The 21,599-nt window shown below is 40.2% G+C and overlaps 1 protein-coding gene across 2 annotated transcripts in view; it reads left to right on the forward strand.

The window, feature by feature from the left end:
* LOC117611851 (discoidin domain-containing receptor 2) overlaps window positions 1–21,599 on the forward strand; it is a 78,160-nt gene that overhangs the window by 35,485 nt on the left and 21,076 nt on the right. For both annotated transcript variants that reach the window (XM_034340246.2, XM_034340256.2), the window contains exon 2: window positions 1,276–1,411. In XM_034340246.2, coding sequence (XP_034196137.1) covers window positions 1,321–1,411 — 91 coding nt within the window. In that variant the 5' untranslated portion in view covers window positions 1,276–1,320. The remainder of the gene's footprint in view (window positions 1–1,275; window positions 1,412–21,599) is intronic.

Genomic DNA, 21,599 nt, shown 5'->3' on the forward strand with positions numbered 1-21,599 from the left:
AATCATGATTGGACAATTTCGTTGCGACTCAAATGGTCTTCCAGAGGTTTCAAAAAGAATCCAGACAGCCAGCAACAATGGCTTCACAGCCTTTCCATCGTAATCAATTACATCTTGTGCCATTAATTGAGCTTTGTCCAGTGTCCGGAACCGAGTCCAGCGAAATTCCCCTTTTCTTCATTTCACCGAGTTGAGTAGCACGTCGAATGGTACTTGCGTGTCCGTAAAAGCCGTTTCCGGGGCTGCAATAAAAATGGAACAAAGCCAAAGAAGCGGCACTCTCTTTCCCTCTTATCGTTTCCTCTGAGTCTTCCACGATGCCAACTGGAGGACGCAAAAGTGCAAGGTTGGTCTAATTGAGCGGGGACTCGATTACCAGTCAGAGTTACCCCCCTCCGTCCCTCTGTGTTTCTCTAGGCGACACACGTACCACAGAGACCACCGGAAGCTGACTGGGTTGTCCAGTAGCGTGCCAAGCAAAAGGAAACCAACGACCTACCCGTGGTTTTACTCTTAAGTCGATTACACCCTTCTTCTTTTCCCCCCCCCCCCTCTTTTACCTTTCGTACTACTTTACCCTCTGGCTTGGAGAAATATTGTTGGAGAGGGGTAGGTTAAAAATTTTTTCGTCGCCTTCGCTCTGTTGTACGTGATCCAATAACGATCGATGGTTTTATCGGATCCAAGGACAACAGAGAAGGAATTGGAAGGGAACGATAACGGTTTTGATCGCGATGGAACGGTGAACGTGTTGCACGGAATAAAAAGGAGAACCTGATGAGATGTATCTTGAAAGATTGATGACCCCCCAATCGGTGCTTTATGAGATAACCTGAGATATTTTGTGTTTAAGGAGTATTTATGATTCGGTTATTTTCTTAATATGACAAATGGGACGATTATATTATTATAGGAATTTAAAGATTATTAAAATATTATAAAATGCTTTCTGAAAGATTCCTTTAATTAAATGGTAACTCATTTCTTGAAATTTATTTTTAAAAAATATATCAATGTTAGAAGTATGAAACTTTCATATTGGAAGTATCAGAAGGTTAACGGGAACCGACCTTAATAATCAACCTTCTAAATCACGATAGTTTAATTTCCGTTCGGTAATAACGTTCCAGGCGCGTTTTCGTGGCAGTAGCCCGTTATAAAAAATGAAACTGGCCGAATAGCAGTTCGGAAAGTAGTTGAGAACTTAGGAAAGTAATTTCATCCTAGAAAGTGTATAAACTTGGAGATACATCTTTTTTGGTATATGTTTTTCAGACGATCGCCAGCGAGCTTCCATGAAGACACCGTATCTCAGCGACCATGAAGACTGATTGCCTGCCAATAATTGCCAAGTTCTGGGCATTGCTGACGCTGTTCGGGCCAACTCGTGATGTTCGAGCACTCGATATACGTGAGTTGATTTTAGTTTTACATTTTCCTTCGTTAATTTGTTTCCGACGTTAAAATGCTCCGCTGATGCGTTTCACCGGTAATTACGTACACGCCATCACAATTATTAATTACGCGAATTACACACGCGAAATCTCATGCATGACGCTTTTGTTTTATTCAGATTTCAATCATTTCGCGAGATACCGTATACGTATATATAGTTCACGAATTTTAATAGACCATGAATATGAAAGTGACCGTGTGCAGTTGATACAAATTTCATTTTAAACGACACGCTTCTACTCGCGCGTTCGCGATATAGCGAGATATATTATCTTTGACAATATCTATTAAGGGTCGTGATATTCGATACCGAATTCAATCATTACGCCAGATTTGCCTGCTTCTGTCTCACACTCATTCTGATACCTCCTACTAAATCAACCTCGATCAATCGTAAAATGCTTGGTAATATTCGATGATTCATAATGAAAATTTTTTTTTTGACAAATTTCATGAAGCTTCTGCAATGCAGCGTACAAAGTGGATTAATTAAAGTGGCGTGAAAGCAATTTTGTTTCACACGACAGATAACGATTTAATTATTTTTTAATTAAATAAAATGAGAGGATTAATTATATGCAGTGCACTGATTACTCAATTAATATTTTTATTAACATCGCCGATGCAATCTAAATCTTTCTCCACGTTGTACGAAAAGGAAACTTATTCTCCAGGTAGAAGCCGTTCGAAAGCTTCTCTGGTTTCTCGTCTTCTTTTCTTTTCGAGCCGTCAAATTTTTCATTGGGAGCAGGTGATCTCCGAGTTTTTATTTTCTTCCGACCAGCTTGGCCAATGGCGTAGTCATCAGTCTCAAGTAATGACTCGCTATTCCGCGTCTGCCCGAGGGATCAATTATTTTGAATCTAATGCGACAGGATAAATTGCATCCCGCGGAAGCCTCGTCGTACCATCCCCTCCCCTTTGAAATTTGCTGCACCACGGTGCACTCGATGGCCAAGAGAGGGTTGGAGACGATTTTCCGCCGGGAGGCAGAGCCTCGTCTTCGGAAAACAACCTTCTCGTTACTAGGTTTCTACATCCCACCCCCCGTCACTCGACAAATTGCCAATAAGCAAGTTCCATCGATTGCTATGTCGAAGGTTCTATGTATATTAAACGTTCCTGCCGCTAGGAAACGAAGTAACCCTGCTAGGAAATATTCTTGAAGGTTTTTCAAAGAAAAGTCGAAGGAAAATAATTTCCACGTTTTTTATATTGTTCAGACATTTTTAACACGTTGGGAATAATTAATTTTCAATTTTCTATCTGGGCTTTTACATTACGTTACAAATGCATCTGATACCAAATTAGGGATCCGTTTACGGCCACGTCCCTTTTTGGAAATTTGTACCCCTCCAAATTATCATAAATTTCAGTAAGAAATCAATATCACTAATGTTTATCACTAATCCTTTCGCAAACGAACTCGTCTAACAAACCCGAATTACCTATCTCAGTGGTTGAAATCGTGGTCGAAGCTGAACTCCGCCACTGTCACCGAAAGAAATCTTCCAAGATTATCCAGGAAAACGTTTATTCTCGACAGACGATTACCGATTTAGAAGACTTTGCGGTTTGCCATGAATCGTGGAAACTACTTAGGAACTTTCCAACATTATCGATGTTTCCACAATGGCGCAATAAAGAAACCTACCATCTTAACGTCTCTGCTTCTCGTCGCATACCAGAGATACAGTTTACCATCGATCGAGGAAATTTCGTGTACCTTTACTCGAATCTTCGAAACTTTCTTTCTTTATCCTCCGTTTATAAAGTAGACTTTATACGTGCTCGGAACTCCTGATGTATTCAAGAGAATGGAGAAGAAGAAGAAAAAAAAATGGGAAAAGAAGAAATTTTTCGACCTCAAGGCGAAGGGCCTTTCGTCGTACTGAGGGATTGACTCGATTACACGAACGTCGGAACGCAATTTTGTTGGAAAGAAAGGAATTAACGGTGGAGGGAAACAGGATCGATAGAGCCGGGAAAATGGGAAGCACACCTGGAATGGTTGCTTAAAAATTTTACAAGCTTTCTGCTCTACGGACTGGTTACTACTTTTGCTTCGTACATATGTTAGTGATTTCACTAATATATTAAATTTCATGTGTTTAAGAAGTGAACGGTTATTTAGTCCCTTGAATATTATACCTGATCTCTGAAAATGAAATTCACAGTGATACGAATTTTTCACCTCTGATGCATTATGAGAAATGCAGCTGAAATGATATATATACGATGTAGTTGTTTAAAGGGTAATTACACAATCCATTGTACGTTAATTATAGAAATTCCATGCTTTTGAGATATACGTTATTTATGAAATTCTCCAGAATTGTAACCTTTTTATTCAATATATGTTTATAATGAAGTATGTTTTGAAATGGGTCAATGAGAAAGTTACTTTGTTGGTTATGTGAAATTTCCTGGCAAGCTTAATTAACGTACAAATTATATTGAATTTTGTATTAGTTCTTCTTTCGTTAATTCCATAGTTTGAATAATTGCTATGCACAATTCTCTCAGTTCATGTACCATTGAAAAATTTTAATATAAAATTTCTGAATTTTTATTGCTAGCCTAATTTTAATAACATATAGAATTTTTAATTTATATTGAAAATAATTCTCCAAAAGCATATCTTGACATAAAACCTAAATATTATAATCGTCGTAGAATAATTGCTCGGAAGACTAAACGTCGCTTATGTTTATGAATGAAAGATCAAGAGAAACGGAACAAAACTCATGTCGGTCGAGTCGAAGAAAGTTTCTCAACAGTGAAACAAAAAGGGCCAGGCGTTTCAAAGAACGCTCGAAAGAATTTTCTTTTGTCGTGCAGTGGAAACGTACGTCGCCTATTATATACAATGCGTTCCCTCGAAAAGCGGCAACCTTCTCAAAGAACAATTGCTTTTCACGTAACGATATACAATATTTCTTTGACCAACCAACAGCGACACGACCTCTAATCTGATTTGTCTGTTTAATTTCAAGTAAAGCAAAGAAACGATTACAGAAGAGAAAACGTGAAAATTCAACGCGGGATTGTCCAAGTATTTCTTCAAAGTCCGCGTTATCCCATTTTCGAGCTCGTAAACAGCAACACGTATGCATTGCCGAGCACCCACTTCGTCAGCCCGGAATCGTGTACTTGACAAACCGAGGAACCATCCCGCTGTTCCAGCTTCCGAACACCAAACTCGTTCAAACGGTAATTCACGAGTCGCCATTCACCGAGAACAATCAGTTGAACAAAGATTTGTTCAGCAGGAAATTATTCTCGCGAATATACGTCGATTTCTAAGCGAACCGATTATCTCTACTCGCTAAACATACCTTCCTCGTTCTCAACAGGACACGAAATTACTAAGCTGTTATCATTATTGCATGCCGTTAAAACGGACAGTTGATTATATTATATTCGAATATTTTAACCCAAACACCTCGAACGAATGTTTAAAGATGAACACGATTACTACGGCTGTTTGCACGTGGAGAATACTCGATTCAAGTTGGATACAGGAACGAATTGGAAAACAGAGGAAAAGCGACGAAGGACGCAACGAGAAGAGGATGTCAGAGATGGTCTCTAACGGAGGTAGGGTTAAAGGAAAAGGTCGTCGAGGATGGAGGGTTGGGGAGGAGTTCACAGCGGACAAGTATTGTCGCAAGCTTTCGTAGGGCGGCGAGCAGTTCTGCTCGAAGCTTCCGTTTCCCTCGTTATGGTAAATGGTCTGTCTTGGTGGTTGGGTAAACAGTCGCACAAAAGATAAGTGCAAGCAAGGGACGCACTTGGCTACTATCCTTGAGACGGTCGTCGAGGACCTTCGGTCTTTCTCTTTGTTTCGACCAGCCGCTTTTACTCTTTATCCTGACCTTTCCACAGGCCACGCACAACTTGGATGATCTTCCGAAAGGTGTCCAGCCGGCTACGTGACGACTGTTGAAACATGCATAAGGACGACCATTGTTACCCCGGAAAATGATTACTTTGTTCGCGCACTCGCGAACCAGACGGATCGGTATCGTCGCGTTAACTGATTTCAATGACAATAGGCTAGATAGGTGATTAATGTATCATATTTGAGCTCACGAGACTGAATAGCAGGCGCGAGACGAGAATATAGAAGCCTGTGTGCACGGGATTTAACGCGCGGATCAAACAGTTCGCGTTTTAATCCTTAAACTAGCAGTCATCATCACGTTACCGATTTACCGTACTGTTGCGTTTCAAAAGCCGATTTCCAGTGCGATGAAATAAAGGAAAGAGTAATTTTTTACGCTTCCCTTTGATGAGAAATTGCTGGTAATTAAAAGGATTCGAGTGGAATTTTCTTTTTTGGAAACTACCTGTTCAACGTAATCGATCGTCGATAAATTGCGAAAATGAAATGAGTTTGAAACAACTGAAATATTTAAAGAAAATGAATTTTTCTATTGTTCAATTTAAAGTTTCTTAGAAGATTATACAACAAAGAGTTACATATAACAGAAAGATTGGGTACTAACACAAAAATTCCGAAGTTAAAGTTATGAAATTTTTATGTCGAAACAGTATTATATTCTCTAATAATTCTCATGCAAGCAATTCATATCTCTCCAGGAGTTACCGTGGTACCACCTGAAACTGCAATCCGACCCAGTATATTTCACTTTGAAATTCCTAATAAAATCGTATAAATAAATCATAAAGTTGCTCGTAAATATTTTATGAAAACACTTTATTACGGGATAGCCCCAGAACGAGGATCGCGTAAAGCTTCTTCGGTAAGGGAACTTGACAAAAAGCTTTTATTATTCTGAACGTCTATTCGCATACGCGTGGGTCCGTTCCATGCTGATCTATAGCTTTTCTTCGGGGTAGAGACGAAGAGTTGCCGTAAGTCGAGCAGAGACGTTTAACAACATTAAAACTTTCTGTAACTGGGGCAAATTGGTCAGGCAGGAAGATTTCTGCACGTCTCCCGACTTCTCGACTGATAACAAATTAGCTAACTCCGATATTTCACACGGGAATGATTCGAACATTCCTGTTGAATACTTATGCGCCTTGTTCCTTGTTCAAAAATAAATCTTTCTCTTCGAACTCTTGATCGTAAAATTGTCCAAACGTATTCTTTATAAATTACTTATTTTAGAATAAGTAATACAAGGATAGTATTATTATTCAAATATTAATGCTATTCAAAATCATTTTTTTCTCCTTTAATTTTTCTGACAAAAAGGAGAATTCAAGAGGTAGTTCATAAATTGTTTTACATAATTCAATACCTTAACAGTTTGCTTGTATAATATGAAAAGCGGAAGGTTGAAAGAACATGAACGTTCGTAAAAATTTCAAGCTCCAGGATCGTTAAATTATTTATCGTCACGAAATAATGTGATCGTTGCTCCGTCAAGCGAGAAGAGCTTTCAATTTTAAATGAGATCGTTCGGGCTAATCTATCCTAACGTCGAGCGACGCACAATAAAAACGATACACGGTATAATTTGGGAACAAAAGGAGGCGAAACGTGGAAAAATAAATTGAATATGCATCAGGACAAATGTTACGGTAATTATTGGGCTATTGTACTAGCGGTACTTCGAAACAATGGAGGACAATGTTGCAATTTATTTCGTGACTGTTCGCTGTTCATGTTCGATTAAACTTCCATTTTTCTTTCACCGGTAATAGTGGGAATTAGCAACGCATCAATTATTGATAATTTTGATAATATTTTTCTTTACTTCAAATCTATAACAATCCATACATTTTAAAATGAAAGATTTATTGTTTAAAAACTTTCAAATAGTATTCAATTAATTCGAACAATATCGGTAGTTTGATTCGTATTAGATTGCTTTCCACGTTTTAGTATATCGTTCGAAGAAGTTGGAAAGGGATGATTCCGTTGCTGTCCAAGCAAGCCCAACCTCTTTTCTGAACCGTTTCTTCTCAGCCAACTGAATCGACCGTCCGTAACGAAAAGCTTGCCGGCTTTTCGCGGATTTGAAATGCAGAGCAGTTCTCTTCGACTACGGAAACCCTGGGCCGAACTTGAAACGTCATCTTGTCCGATCCAAAGTCGTGTAGTCGGTTAATCTTCGATTCTCATCTCCATCCTGGTTGAAAGGAACTTCCTCTTCTCCCCACCATCGTGAATCTTTTTCTCCTTCCTCTTTGTCTGAATAACTGTTCCGTGTTATAATATCCGACAGAAGTGTTTAATTTAAAATAAGGATCACACCTAAAGCGTGATTATTTCTCTTCTTGTTGCGTGGGTCTCTTTTAAAATTATACTACTTAGATTCTGATGCTTGAAATTAATACTTGATTCAGGATAGAAAATGCTAGAATTTTATTTTGAATTGAAGATAATTCGAAAACAAAAGATACATTGTTCCTTTAAATAGATTTCCGTAGGATTTATACAGAACTAGTAGTATAGATCAACGATAAAGGAGGGTAAACATTAGATTAAAGAGTACATTTAAAACTTCTATATTTCTTTTCATTTATTTCTAATAAAAGCAATTTAAATGTATAATTTTATTAATTATTGAGGTTAGTATTCTTCAAAAAATCCAAAATCCAAAATCTTAATACAGAGCTAGTAGTACAAGTCAATGATAAAGTATGGTAAACATTAGATTGACGAGTACATTCGTAACTTCCACATTTATTTCCATTTATTTATAACAATAATCATTTGAAGGTATAATTTTATTATGTGATAAGGTATCCTTCAAAGAATCCAAAATCAAAAAACTAAAATCATCGAACACATTCCATTGCTCGAGAGAAAAGCTATCCCTGACCTCGTGTCACATAATCTTCTATCTTTATCTGTGGAAAAGCAGCTATCTCGCGACGTTCCATCTTCTCAGTCAGCATCTTTCGATTATCTCTCTTCCTGGTTCTCGTTTCCTTCGCTACGAACCGCGGTTTCGGTTAGCCGAGCAGTACTGCACGCGTGCAGTAGCTCGGTAACCTCTTAACGTGATCGAGGAAAAAGGGGGGTTTATACGTTGTCGGGATGGAAGGAAGGGGGTGAAGCGTGTAAAAGGGCGGCGCTCTGGTTGAAGGATAAAGGGCGGGCGGTGAAACGAAGAGGAGGCCGGTGAAAACCATCTTCCGGATAACCGTATTACCCGCTGGCATTGTCTACGGCCAGCCAATTCGAAGTAATGAGACACAGTCGGTTGCAGAGAACAATCGGCCCTTCCACGGGCCGTGTAGAAGCCACGACGTGCCTTCCTATACCTCCTCTTTCCTATCTCTCCGCAGCTCGTCGTCACAACCTTCTCCTCTCAAGCTTTCGTATCTTCTCCTTCGAGCCTTCAGCTTCGCAAAGAGCACGTCAATTCTACGACGCGTAGAGCACACCAAAGTCTCATCTTATTGCATTCTATTCCCTCCTCCTTTCAACCCCTCAACCCCCGTCTTTGTCTCGCTTCCACTTTGGTTCCGGTAACCAGTGCGTCTGTCTAGCGCCGTCTTTCTTCGAGTTTTCGCACGCTTTCGCGAGAACGCCGTTGAGACCAGCCGTGATATTATGCGTTGGGCGAACAATCGGGATGTAAACAATGGCGCATCTTCGAGGGTTGAAAAGGAATCAGCGTTGACTAATGAGCGTAAGCGCGAACTACAGCCACGAAGGAACGACGAAACGTTGGCGACGGTATTGTTCTTTCAAGTTTTCGAGAGTAAACCAACCACGGGATATAGCTCGGAGGATTTATCCTGACTGTTGAATCGTGACGGGAACGGTATTCGTGGCTCGTCGCGCATTTATAAGCGGACGATTGTGCGCGTCCGTGGAAAGTTTCATTAGCCCCGTTTCTGATGGCACGTTCTTCATCGTGGTTGTGATGTTGTACACATGGACGCACTGTTTCTAACGAACAATTTTGTGGCGTTCGTTGCGACTTTTTGAGTTTTCATTGTGTTTGAATTTTTCAAAGAAATAAAAATCATCAAGACCTTCTATATGATTTAACGCATTGACTGCCACAGTGAAAGTGGGCATTTGCTGTCTGGGCATTGAAACTCTAATTATTAAGAATTGGAATAGTTAATTTTCAAATTTCATACGTTCTATTTGATATTTTACATTATTTGTAAAATAACTGTATTATTTAAAATAATGTTTTTCTATTGTCTTCTTTTAATTATTCAAGCATGTATCATTTACGGTGCCCCCCCTCCCCCGTGGCATTAAACGTGTTAATAAGTCGATCAGAAGGAAAATCATTAGCAAATTTAATTTTCACTGTACACAAGTAATTTTGTACGCGTAAACAGACATCAGTTTCACGATTTTACTGAACACTTGAGAGAAGGGACTATTGGATCCTCGTTTTCGTAGACTCTAGCTTCGCTCAGCGTATCTGCTCGTTGCTTCATTGTTTACCCTATGACAGGCTGGTATACCTAGATGACAGTGCGTACACCTGACATCGTATGCATCGCAGCTCGGTTGTACACACGCTACTGAAGATGAATATTCCCGAGTAGCGCGAGGAGAAAGAAGAGAACATGATATGACGAGGCTCGACGCGAAACAGACTTGACTCGCTTTTCACGAGCCAATAAGGAGACCAGGAAGGGTATATGTATAATGGAATGATTACCGTTACTCGACAAGGAATTCGCTCTTCCCATTTGTTTAACGCACAAAAGAAATATTTCACGTCAGACGAGAAGAACAAAAGCTGTTGATATAAAGCCGTCTTGGTGTTTGTTCAGAAAAGAGCTCGAAAACTCGATTAAACTATGATTAAACTTTCTTTTGTAATATCATATTACTTTTTCTTTTCAACATCTTGAATTATCTATGTTTTAAACACGGTTCACTGTAAATACATGCGAGCAAAATTGACTTATCCCAGATAGAAAAAACATGTGGCTCTGTTTAAACAACACGAAGAGGAATAAGTGTAACGTTGCAGGTACATCGTTAAACTTATGAGGTCATAGAAAGATAGCACTCAGCCTTTTTACCCCGGCCGTGTTTTCCTATTTGCAGCCGAACGAGAGATATTACTTACCCTAGTTGCGTGACTCATCCTGTACGGTTGGAAAAAATTAAAGGATCTTAAAAGTTCAAATAAGGAAATACTATAGCACTTGAAATTTAAAAATAAGTTTTTGCTTTTTTAGAAATTGGTGAAAGCAAAATGGTATTAATATTATTAATGACAGGATTAATAATATTATTGATAAAACACAGTCGAATCAGATCCTCAGCTATTAATTTTCTAGAATTTTGCTTCGATGTAAGGAAAATCTGGGCCGCAGTTTTTGGTAAATCTGGCTTGACCCTTTATCTCGGTAACTGCGATGGAATTAGAATTTTACGGGATGCCTAGTGTTTTCCTGCAATGTTGGAACGTTAAGAAAGTTGAGCGTAAAAGAGCTGAAATGAGCCGAGCAGCGTCATTAATGAACACTCAGGTCGAGCTCGTGAACCCAAAAATTCCCTGGTGCTTAACTAGTCGCGTGCATTGTTAAAAATACATTGTTAAATAGCGGACCGTTTGATATTAATATCGGTGTTTAGTTAGTTAGAACTTGGACAACCTGTAGGTAAATTTTAACTAATATTTTCCTATTGCAATTGTACGATTATTTATTGAAATTCAGTTGGAAATTTAATAAAAGTTTAACACACAGAATTCTCATTCGCGAAGTAATAATCATCAGTCTTCAAGGGGTCGTTACTCCCCCGGAAACCTTCACCCTCATTTTACCGTTCAGCATATTTCAAGCAGGAAAAAGATCCTTACGGATAAAAATCCCTCGTAAGTAAACCTTATACTCAAAATATGCAAAGATTCGGGTATAATTCAACTCGGTTAATCTTACCGAGTTATTCATCCTGCTGATGATTCTTATCGTCGTTGAACAACCCTCAGGAGCGAACTTTTTGTTCGTGCTGTTCGTACCGGATGGTGTGTCGTAAATTAATTCTAAGCGATATCTTCTCCAAATTCTCCCCGACACCTGGCCATTCAACGGTGCATTATGCCAGATCACGCACGCTACGTTTTTCTCCCCCTTCTTTTTTCGAATACCGACAGAAATATTCCGGAATATATCGGCTGGAAAAATCGGCGAGAATTTTTTTTCCACCCTCGAATCTCTCGCCCTGCGCCAGTTAAATCTTGAGAAAATCCCTCGAATCTAAGCATCAGCAGTTAACCGTGGCAACGATCCGAACTCGGTCAGTGGACCGGAAAAAAAATCGTTCCGCGTTTTAGTTTCATGCGTACGCGCTTTCTCTCGTTTCCGTCTACCGTTATTGTCATTTTTCTGACCGAGCTTTTCCTCTTTCACCGGGTTAAAACGCGCGAGACGGAGTTCAGTTTTATTCAATTCAGTTCGAATGAATTATACATAAGGATAGAATAAAAATTGGTGAAAATATGATTTATCGTCGTTATTTAAAATAAAAATTTCCACGTTCCGTGACAGTGATTATTGATCAAGGAAACTAGTACCACGAAAGGCATTCTTATCTATGAAATAAATGATACAATGATTTTCTATGAATCAAGCAAGAGCTCGTTACCGTCTACCAAGAATATCACCCTCCTAATAAAGCTGTAACGTGATATGAAAACAGTTTCCTGCTCCCTTCAGATTTTTATCCCCGTATCGCTTTCAATATTCCCGCAGACTTCAGACAGGGAAGCACGCGGTGACATTGAAAGCACTGTCATCGCTCGAGTGACAGACTTCAGACACTTTAATTAGAAGCACGGGTAGCTGCAGGTGAAATCAGTAGTCAGGATAATAATGGTTGCCGAGAGGACATCCCGGCTCTGACGACTAATAGGCATCACCGCGTTGATTACGAAGTTGGAAGGAACGAATGAACAAAGTGACAGGAAACGGTATTCCACGATGGTTTCTGAATGAGAAAGACCGATCGATGATATCGGATTTAAATTTCTTTTTCCATTTTTCGCCCGCAGACGATGGAAACGACCATACGACTAATTTCACCCTTAGAATTCGCGTTCCATACTGTCGTGTCACTTTGAGGTAATATATGAAATTTTTAAGGTAAATTTGTCTTTTTTCACCGTTCTCCCTTGTCACTTATGTGGGAAGTAAGAATTAAATTATTTTTTTCTTATTTTATTCACCTGGCAAATGTTTTCACGTCACAGCAAGCGTGATAAGAGTTAATTGATCATTAGAACTTTTCGAGTTTCCATCTGGTGGATATTTTGGTCATTTCGCTGACGTTTCATAAATGTTACAGTTTGCTTCTTCAAAGTTGACCTGAATTTACCAGATTCGGAGAGGGTTTGAAAATAGTTCTGTCATCGATTTCTTGAAACAGTTATAGAGTCTTTACTATACCAATTAAGAGCTAATATTCTCATTCAAATTTATTCAACGATAGATACTGGATTTCGATGTTGAAACAGGGTACACAAGATATTAGAAGATTCTTGTAAGAGTATCGGAATTACGGTACAGAGAATAATTTATAACCGTTGAATGAAATATTCATGCGGTTGGTAGCGCTAAAAATTCTCCATCGGAGCTAAATATCAGCGATTCGGCTAACGCGTTTCATTCGAGGGGCTTTTGATGACTCGTCTGTGATTCGTCGTCGGATCCATTAGCTCGTGGAATCAGGTCAACATCCTCTGAGTACACGGAATGCAAGACAGAGACAAAAAGCATCGAAAAAATAAAAAGTGGAAAGAAGAAAAATGAACGTGAAGGGCCTAAAAAATCCCGGCAGTCCCTAGTCGACGCGCAAAATGGTTTAATGGCTGTGCTTATGCAGCATTCAACCAAATGGTCGAAAACCTTTTGAAAAATTAAAAAAAAAAAAGAGTTTTATGAGTTGACCCACTGATTTATTTTCTTTTTTTTAAATATAAAAAATAATACAATACTATTGATGTTTAACATTTTCTTTTTATCATTTAATTACGCTAAATTCTTGGTACAGTGCATTTAACTCGTGTGTATTTTGTACACATTGATCAATCTACAATAACACGTGTTTCCATCATTCCGTTCGATTGTTTTTATTTCTCGATCGGTTATGTTTTTGTTTTAACTTTAATGGCAGATGTTGCCCGGGCACAAGGGCTCATGAAGCGGAAAAATGTTTTCGCTCGCTTGGAATGGTTTCTGTTTGTCGAGCACCTCTACGAAGCGTGGCCCAATTCCGTGGCAACCTTTCCGGCAATCGAATTTGCACCGTTTACTTTATGATTTGTAATTTCCTGTTTACACGAGCCGGGAAACGTAAAGGGTTGAAGATGGGTGTTGCTTAAACGCGATGAAATCAAATTCCATCAAAGAAGGTTTATTTCTTTTATTCAAAATTACAAATACTGTCTTTATCACCTTTGAAATTATTTTAATTCAACATTTCTCTACAGATAATATTAATTTAAATTCTAGAGACTGTTTAGTTATTCCAAATGAACGAAAGAATATTATAGAAAGAAATGAAAAAGAAAAAGAAAGAAGTTCCATTCAGATCCACTTAAAAGCGTTATGCTCACGAATCGAAACTCATTATCGGGTAGGATTAAAAACACCATCATTATAATAGTGTAAACGTTATCTAAATTGCTCCTCGTTTGCTGCAGCTTTCATCGAGTGGTCGTTCTCTATCGGCTCTCTCATTGGGAACCATTCTCGCGGCAAAATCGTATAAATTCTTTCTATAAACAGCCGGCTGGTTGCTCGTTACGAGTTGTGTCCTGGATGTTCGGCACGGGAATAGAGGATTCGCCGTTTAGAGTTCAAACAGCCGGTAAATATTCATTCGCCATTATGGCCGGCGAGAGGCGAGGTTTTCCCACGGACCGGATGGGATTCGTTCGTTAACAGTGGGACAATAAATTTTCAGTGCCCGATGTTCTTTCATCCGTGATTTTCCATCAGCCAGTTGGCGACGGTGTTGGTAACGAGAGAGCACGGCCGTGTGTATTCGCGTATTCATTTTCTATGAAAGAGAACGGAATTAACCGCGAATAACGTTAATAACCCCCAACGTAAAATAGACGGCGGGGTAGGTCTGTTTAAATTTAACTGCCCCGGCGAAAACTGCTTCGAAATTGCTTCGCCAAGACCGCGCCGCGGCTGGAATTCCATTGTACCGTTTCTCCCTGGTGTAATAGAGAATCCCTTTTTCTCTCTTTCTCATCTCACTTTTCGGACTCCTCGCCTTTCTCTCTCCTTCTCTCATTCACTGCTCTCTTTAACTTTACGACGGCTCCTCCGACTCCGCTCGTTACAATAAACACGCCGTCACGATGGACGCTTCAGAAGTCACTCCCGGGAACTGCCGGTTTTAATATTCCGGCAAAGTGGCCGGGAACAATTACGCGGCCAACGTCCTGCGCCCTTATTGCACACCACCGTTTCCTCTGTATGTTTTTCCGTGTTCGAGAAACCGGCTTGAATCGAAGCTTTCTTGAGATCCGAAAGTCGGTCGCGTTGATTGCCGGCCGGTCCAAAGAAAATTTCCAAGCTTTCGGTCAGTTGGTGTATTTCTATTCTTGTTTCACGTTATTCGGTATAGCCCGAGAGAAACATTCAGCCAAAAGTTACGGAGATATATTCGAAAATCAGTCAGCAATAATTGCACGGATAAACGATCCTCGGTACGGTTTAGTCGTCGAGCGATTAACCAATTTCTGAAGTTTCTGAAGTTGTCGTGACGTTTGTACTGTTTATCTAGTGTCGCGAGAACCGATTCCCTGGAGCAGTTCGCGAGTTTAACTTGCTTACCACGAAATCGTCCGGTTTCCAAGCTGACCCGGACTCGTAAATAATAATGAAAGCGGTCGATTGCTAATTCGGAACGCGAACTTTCCACCTTCCTGTTGCATATCATTGAATCGTTAATTAGGTCTTCAGGGCGCGAACGAGATCGATTGATTTCCGCTTCGCAGCCAGGAGCAATCCCGGAAGTTGGCAATCGGAACGATCGAGCGATCGTTGATTAATTTAGCGTCTCTGAACGAATCCCTTTCGATTCAATTATCCCGAATCGAGAAGAACGACGACGATTACGACACTGAATACAGATTATTAAAATGAATAAAATGAAAAATCTGTTGTCTCTTATTCGCAATAACGACAGGTACTTTGATGAGTTGGTCGTTTGTAATTTCACCCCCAACACTTACTTGCGATCTTCTTGAACTATAATAAAGGAATCAAGACTCTTTATCATGAACTGAAAGTACTTGAGCGATTATCGAGTATGCATGTAAGCGAAAGATATGGTAAATCGGGCTTAAAATTTCGTGCAGAACTCCGTTAACAAAAAGGAAATCGCGTTTTCAACGAAGAAACTTGTGAATACGACATTCGTACGCAATATTTTCCGTGGGAATACAGGCGGGTGCAATATACGCTCTCGTAAAGGGAGCGTTTAAAGAGCGCGCAAGAAGATACGAAAGGAAATCGATGACTGGATATATAAGAAGAATAATAAAAATCTCTGGAGCACGTCGCATTCATCGATAAAAAATTCGCAAGGTGTCTCCATCCGCGTGTAACTCCATCCTTTCTCGCAAGTGCTCCATCACGGGCCTTGTCGACTTGTCGATATACATATATAAGATCTGAGAATATAGAATCCAGGCTTCTGGGGCAGGGACCGTCCACGTCAGCTCCACTGACGAATTCTAGTGGTCGATTCACAAAATGAAACGCCATAATTTTTCCGCCTGCATCCTACGATACGTTTGATTCATTTTCTTGAAAATTTTTTTTCTTCTTACGTCCCTGAGAATTTAATCCAACAATTGTTCCTATAAAGACAGCATTCGACGTTTCTTCGCGCCAATGTACCGATCGTTCGGTGAACTTATTCGGACGTCGCGGCGTCTGAATAATTCCGGCATGGGAACGGACGGTGCAGCGTCCAGATGCATGGACGCAACTAAAATCTAGGGAATTTTCTCGGAACGTACAATCCCACCGTGACCGGTTTAGCGAATCGAAAATCCGGGAATTCGTTGGGAATAAAAAGAACGGTCAAGTGCGGTTCAGGGAATCGTTGCTACGCCATTGGCCACGACCCTTGGGCGATCCCTGCAGTCCCGTTCCGGGTTCAGTTCGAACAGGATTATAGCCAGGACACCTGACGACGCTCCCATCGCTTCAAAGGGAGAGAAACCGATATAAGCGAACGAAATAAAAAGGCTGGAAGATAAAAGGAGAGGCATGAAAGGTGGGAAAGTGAAACACACGTGAACGGCGGTGGGGGTGAAAATTCAGCGTGAAATACAAGGGGTAGGAATATATGTATGTATCGATTGCACACGAGCGTTTTCCAAGTCGAGAAAGCTACTCTTATTTCAAACGAGGATAAACGGGAAGAATCGAGAGGCAAAGACGGGAAAAAGGTTTGTTGTTCGACCCCGTTTCACTTGTAGATGAGAAACGGACAAAGCCGATTGCTCGGCAAAGACTCCCACGACTGACAGGAAAGTTTTCAATCCGGATTTTCATTCATTAGTAACGCTTACCAGAGAGTGGACCAGACAACACGTTGCACACTCCTCGTGGAAACTGGTTAGTGGCTGTTTTTGTCGCTAACTGAAATGCTCGTCGGTTTGGGGAAGATCCTTTGAAACGAACTTGCTTCTGGTTATCTTTGAAGTTGGAACTTTCGGAAGCTTTGCTTTACTTCGGGGGATATCAATTTTAAACGCTATCTTACAATAGAAAAAAGAGGTAAAATAAAGTCTCGGGGATTATAAAATAAATAGAGCAGAGGTACCGCTAAGATAAGGAAATTTATTTATTATTTAACCCTTGGACGGACCATGGAAAGAGCCACTGGTAATTAGAAAATATATTCTATGAAGACTGAATGATTATTTTATCAATCAATCGTCCACCCTTGCTCTTCAACGTGAAACGAGTTCTCCATTTTTCTGATTTCCTTTTCTACCAGAACTTTACATATATATATATACATACACAGACACATAAGTATACGTATGTACACAGGAAGTGTATATGAAAACTTTTAATGGCGTTCTGCAGGCCAAGTGTTTCGTCAACATGCGCAACGAGAAACGTCGGGGGCGTTGAATCGATGGAAAAAGACTTTAACGAGGTGCACGGAGGAGGCCCGCCGGAAATATTAGAGAAGTTTTAAGAAAATGCAGCCTTAAGCGTGTACCCGCTCGCGCGAGTTACCGATGCGCGATAAACTTCTTTTCAGAACGGGGGGCAAGAGTGGAAGTAACGGAGGGTGGTTGCGATAGAAGGAGAGAAATCGCATTGGATCGTCGCGGTGGAACAGAATAGAGGCATTCGTCGAATGCAATTTTCTTGGAGAACTCGTCGAGTACCGAACGGAATTGTGATTTTAAACATCGTGTCGCGTAAAATCTTTCCCCTTTCCCTTATTTCTTTCCCTCTCTCTATCTTGTCCTTCTATGAAATGCGAACGACCAAGAAATTTCCGGCCACCGTTTCCTTGTATGTACCTCTTTTCTTTTTCTTTCTTTTCAATTGAATGTATGTTCGTTCCGTTTCCTATCTACTTGTACCAGGATGTTCTGTTGAATTTTTATAACGATAGTGGAGGATTTAGGTAATTGTTTTTCAGTTATATGACATGGAAATTTGTTCATTTCTTTACCAAAAGTACTACAAAAATTTCTACAATCAAACTAATAATTTTGGGATCAACACAAAATAAATATAGTTGCGATATCTTCATCAGAATTCGCTATAAACAGGATCGTTCCTCTTTCACTTTCGAGTGAAATGCTTCGCAATAATTCGTCGGGGGTGCATATCAAAGGATGGATCGTATGGAAGCTGGTTCCATCAAGATGGAACAAGTACGCGCGAATTCTCGAGCGGCCAGATAAAAGTTTCAAAAGAATGAGGCTAAAGTTAACGTGTACCGATCCTTTGATCCCGCGGCACGGTAGAAAGTATTCGGGCATGGCTGTTTCAAGCACCGACTAACGACGCCAACGTGTTTCGACTCTTCGATTCTTCTTTTTCCTTTTCACCCATCGTAACCAGAAGTTGTCGAAAACGCAGAAAAAATTCGACTGTCCTCGCAGACGAATGCACGCGTGGATACAGCTGTGGACCGGGCCGTACGGATTTCCGGCTGTCGTATTCGTGGCTTCGCCAAATTGCACGCCACCTTGCAAGACGAATAGTTCAACGTGGAATGTGTCGCAATGAATCCACGAAACGTCTGCTGCGTCGCAAACCTCGCCCATGGATTCTCCGAATCTGAACAATAGGGCGAGAACTGTTGCTCAGAGGGCAGACGTTTACAAACTGAATTAGAGGCAATCTGGTTCAGATGGCGATGATGCTAAAGAGTTCTGTAAAAATATCAGCAAAATTATGGTGGTGTTCCTTCTAAAATTCTTTACGTGTAGACTTGTTAGGAAGGTCACTGGTGAGGATAGAAAATTCAAGAATTAAATAACAAATTAAACGTTAACAAGTTGATTACTGTGATGGAAATAATGATATTAGAATCTTAAGATTTTGTGCTTCATTACACGTAGCAATCTTCAGTGTCACGGTTTCAATCTTAAGTAATAGTAGGGCGTCTGACCAATGTGTTACTATACTACTGAATTATACCTTTTATCTTAGTAAACGTTACGATTTGAAGGGATATATACTTATTAATATAATATGTGATATTACATACAGGAGTTTTTTTTGTGGCAGTCGAATCGTTCAGTAGGACTAGGATGTCTGACCAATGCGCGACTATACTACTGAATTTTATCTTCTAACCGAGATAACGTTCCGATTTCAAATGTTAATGTTCTTATTAATATAATATGTGATATTATATGCAGGAATTTCCATTGTTTCAGTTCAGTCGTTCAGTAGAACTAGGATGTCTGACCATTGCGCTACTATACTACTGAATTTCACGTTTTACTCTAAATAACGTTGCGATTTGAAGTAATAATATCCTTATTTATATAATATGTGATATTATATACAGGAATTTCCACTGGTACATTCCAGTCGTTCACTGAAGCTAGATTGCCTGACCAATGCGCGAATATACTACTGAATTCTACCTTGAAAGCATGAAAACATTAAAATTCATGATAACCACGTCTTCAATAATACAATGTTCAACATCCGACAGTTTTCACTGTGACAGGCTTTGCTTGAAATAAAACGTGTCTGATCGATGCGCGTGTATTCTACTGAATTTTACCTTTGAAACCTGCAAATCATGATTACGCGAATCAATGGCTTTTGAAATCAAACAGGAATTGGAAATATAAAATTGTTGATAGATTATAGAGAGAATTAAATGTTTTCCTGCTGAATGTAAATTCCGAATTAAACATCAACGAATAAATCCACAATATTTCATTTCCTGAAATCAGAAAAAAGTAACATCTATTTCTTTTCAATTTGTAATACATATTGTTTGATTTTAATTCTTCTTTGTATAAATATAACTATTTACGAAGCGAATATATTTGCACTTTGCAGTTGGATAAAATGGAATATGAACGAAATGATGATGCCGATAAACCATCTATTTGAATTATTCGAATCGACAAAACTGGTCGGATGAGAAATGCTGGTTACAAATACGTACATCTTCGATAGGAAGACATAAATTTTTTTTCCAGCCGGTGCTGGTTGCATATAGGATCCCTAGCGAGGACACAGGAAGCGCTATAATCCAAACGGTGGTAAATCATTCCAAGGTGCTTAAACGGTGTCCTCATTTTCACGAAGCTTAACCGTTGGACAAGAGAAATTGCGTTTCGGGAGGGAGCAGACAGTCGGAACAGGTAACGCGTGTAACGGTAACGGTGTCCGACAAAAGAGAAAACGCAAAAAAATCATCCCCCGGAACAATTTAAAGTAGCGTCAATTCCGTAACTACCCCTCGAACTGAATTCACTTCGTTCTGCCTTCATCCTTCTTTTTTTCTTTTAATTTCATTTCATGTACGAACGCGATACGCCGAGGAACTCTTCGCGTTTCAGCGCCGTCGTTACACACCTACACACACTTATAACGGATAATTCTAACAAATTACATCGCGGACATAATGCGGGCGTAAATTAGCGAAGAATCGCGGACGCGTGGCAACTGCATTTCCGTTGGCTCGTGACCAGAGAAAGGCACTTTGAGAGCGCTCTAATTCACTACGGGAAATAAATTGTCGGAAGGTGCTCACCCGTGTCTCCTCGCTTTCGAGAAGCACGCTCCTGACGGAGAAAGAGAAACGATGGAAACAGAAGCGCCACGGACCTCCATGAAAAAGCAACCCTGGCGTCAAGCGGAAGACGAAGAACATCGACGAGAGTAGTAAAAAAGAAGGAGAGCCAGAGATGAGACGGGAAAAAGGGTGCACCCTTTTGCGCAATTTGTCCGAACGTAGAAGCAAATTTTGCTCGGTGTACAAAGCCAGTCGACATTTTTAAAGCACCAAAGGGGTTGAAGGAGAATGGCACGAGTTCGCGATTGTCGCGTGCTCGCACCATTTACCCTCTAGCGATGGGAGGGAATATCGCACAAGTGAATTCGAACACTGATCAATTAGATTCGAACTCTATTATTTTCCTAATTATTTCAAAGATTGAAAATACTACTTCTAAGCATTGAATATTTGTCAGGGGTAAATTAGATCTCTTTCCTTAATTAAAAAAGCCAAATGCCTAGTGTTACTTAATTATCTATAATAATTTCGCGTAACATTATTAGAAACACACGAAGGGAAATTTGAATATTTAGATTAATTAAAATTCGTGAGTATCGTACTTGATCCCATCCCTACAACCCTCCTCTCGTTTCTGCTTCACCTGGTGGAACCACGTACGCGAGAATCGACGCGAAACGAACACGAACGAGCATCAGGAACGTAGCCACGTCCCCCGGGGCTCGCGTTATTTTATGTCGCTTGTGACTCTTGCATCCACCTCCACCCCTCGCTGTTCTGTTTCCACCAGCTGGCAGGCATCGAACGAAATACGAAAGACAGAAGCAACGGCCAGAGGGTGAAACGGCGGGGAGAATGGCGTTCTATGAATACGTTTGGAAGTTCAAACGCCTATGTGATTTGCATGTGTCTCCGAGGTGAGCTAGGTGCAGCTAGGTGTCAGGGAGGGTGCGCACCCTCCCGT

This window comes from Osmia lignaria, chromosome 9 (genome assembly GCF_051020975.1).
Source record: "Osmia lignaria lignaria isolate PbOS001 chromosome 9, iyOsmLign1, whole genome shotgun sequence".
NCBI classification, from domain to species: Eukaryota; Metazoa; Arthropoda; class Insecta; order Hymenoptera; family Megachilidae; genus Osmia; species Osmia lignaria.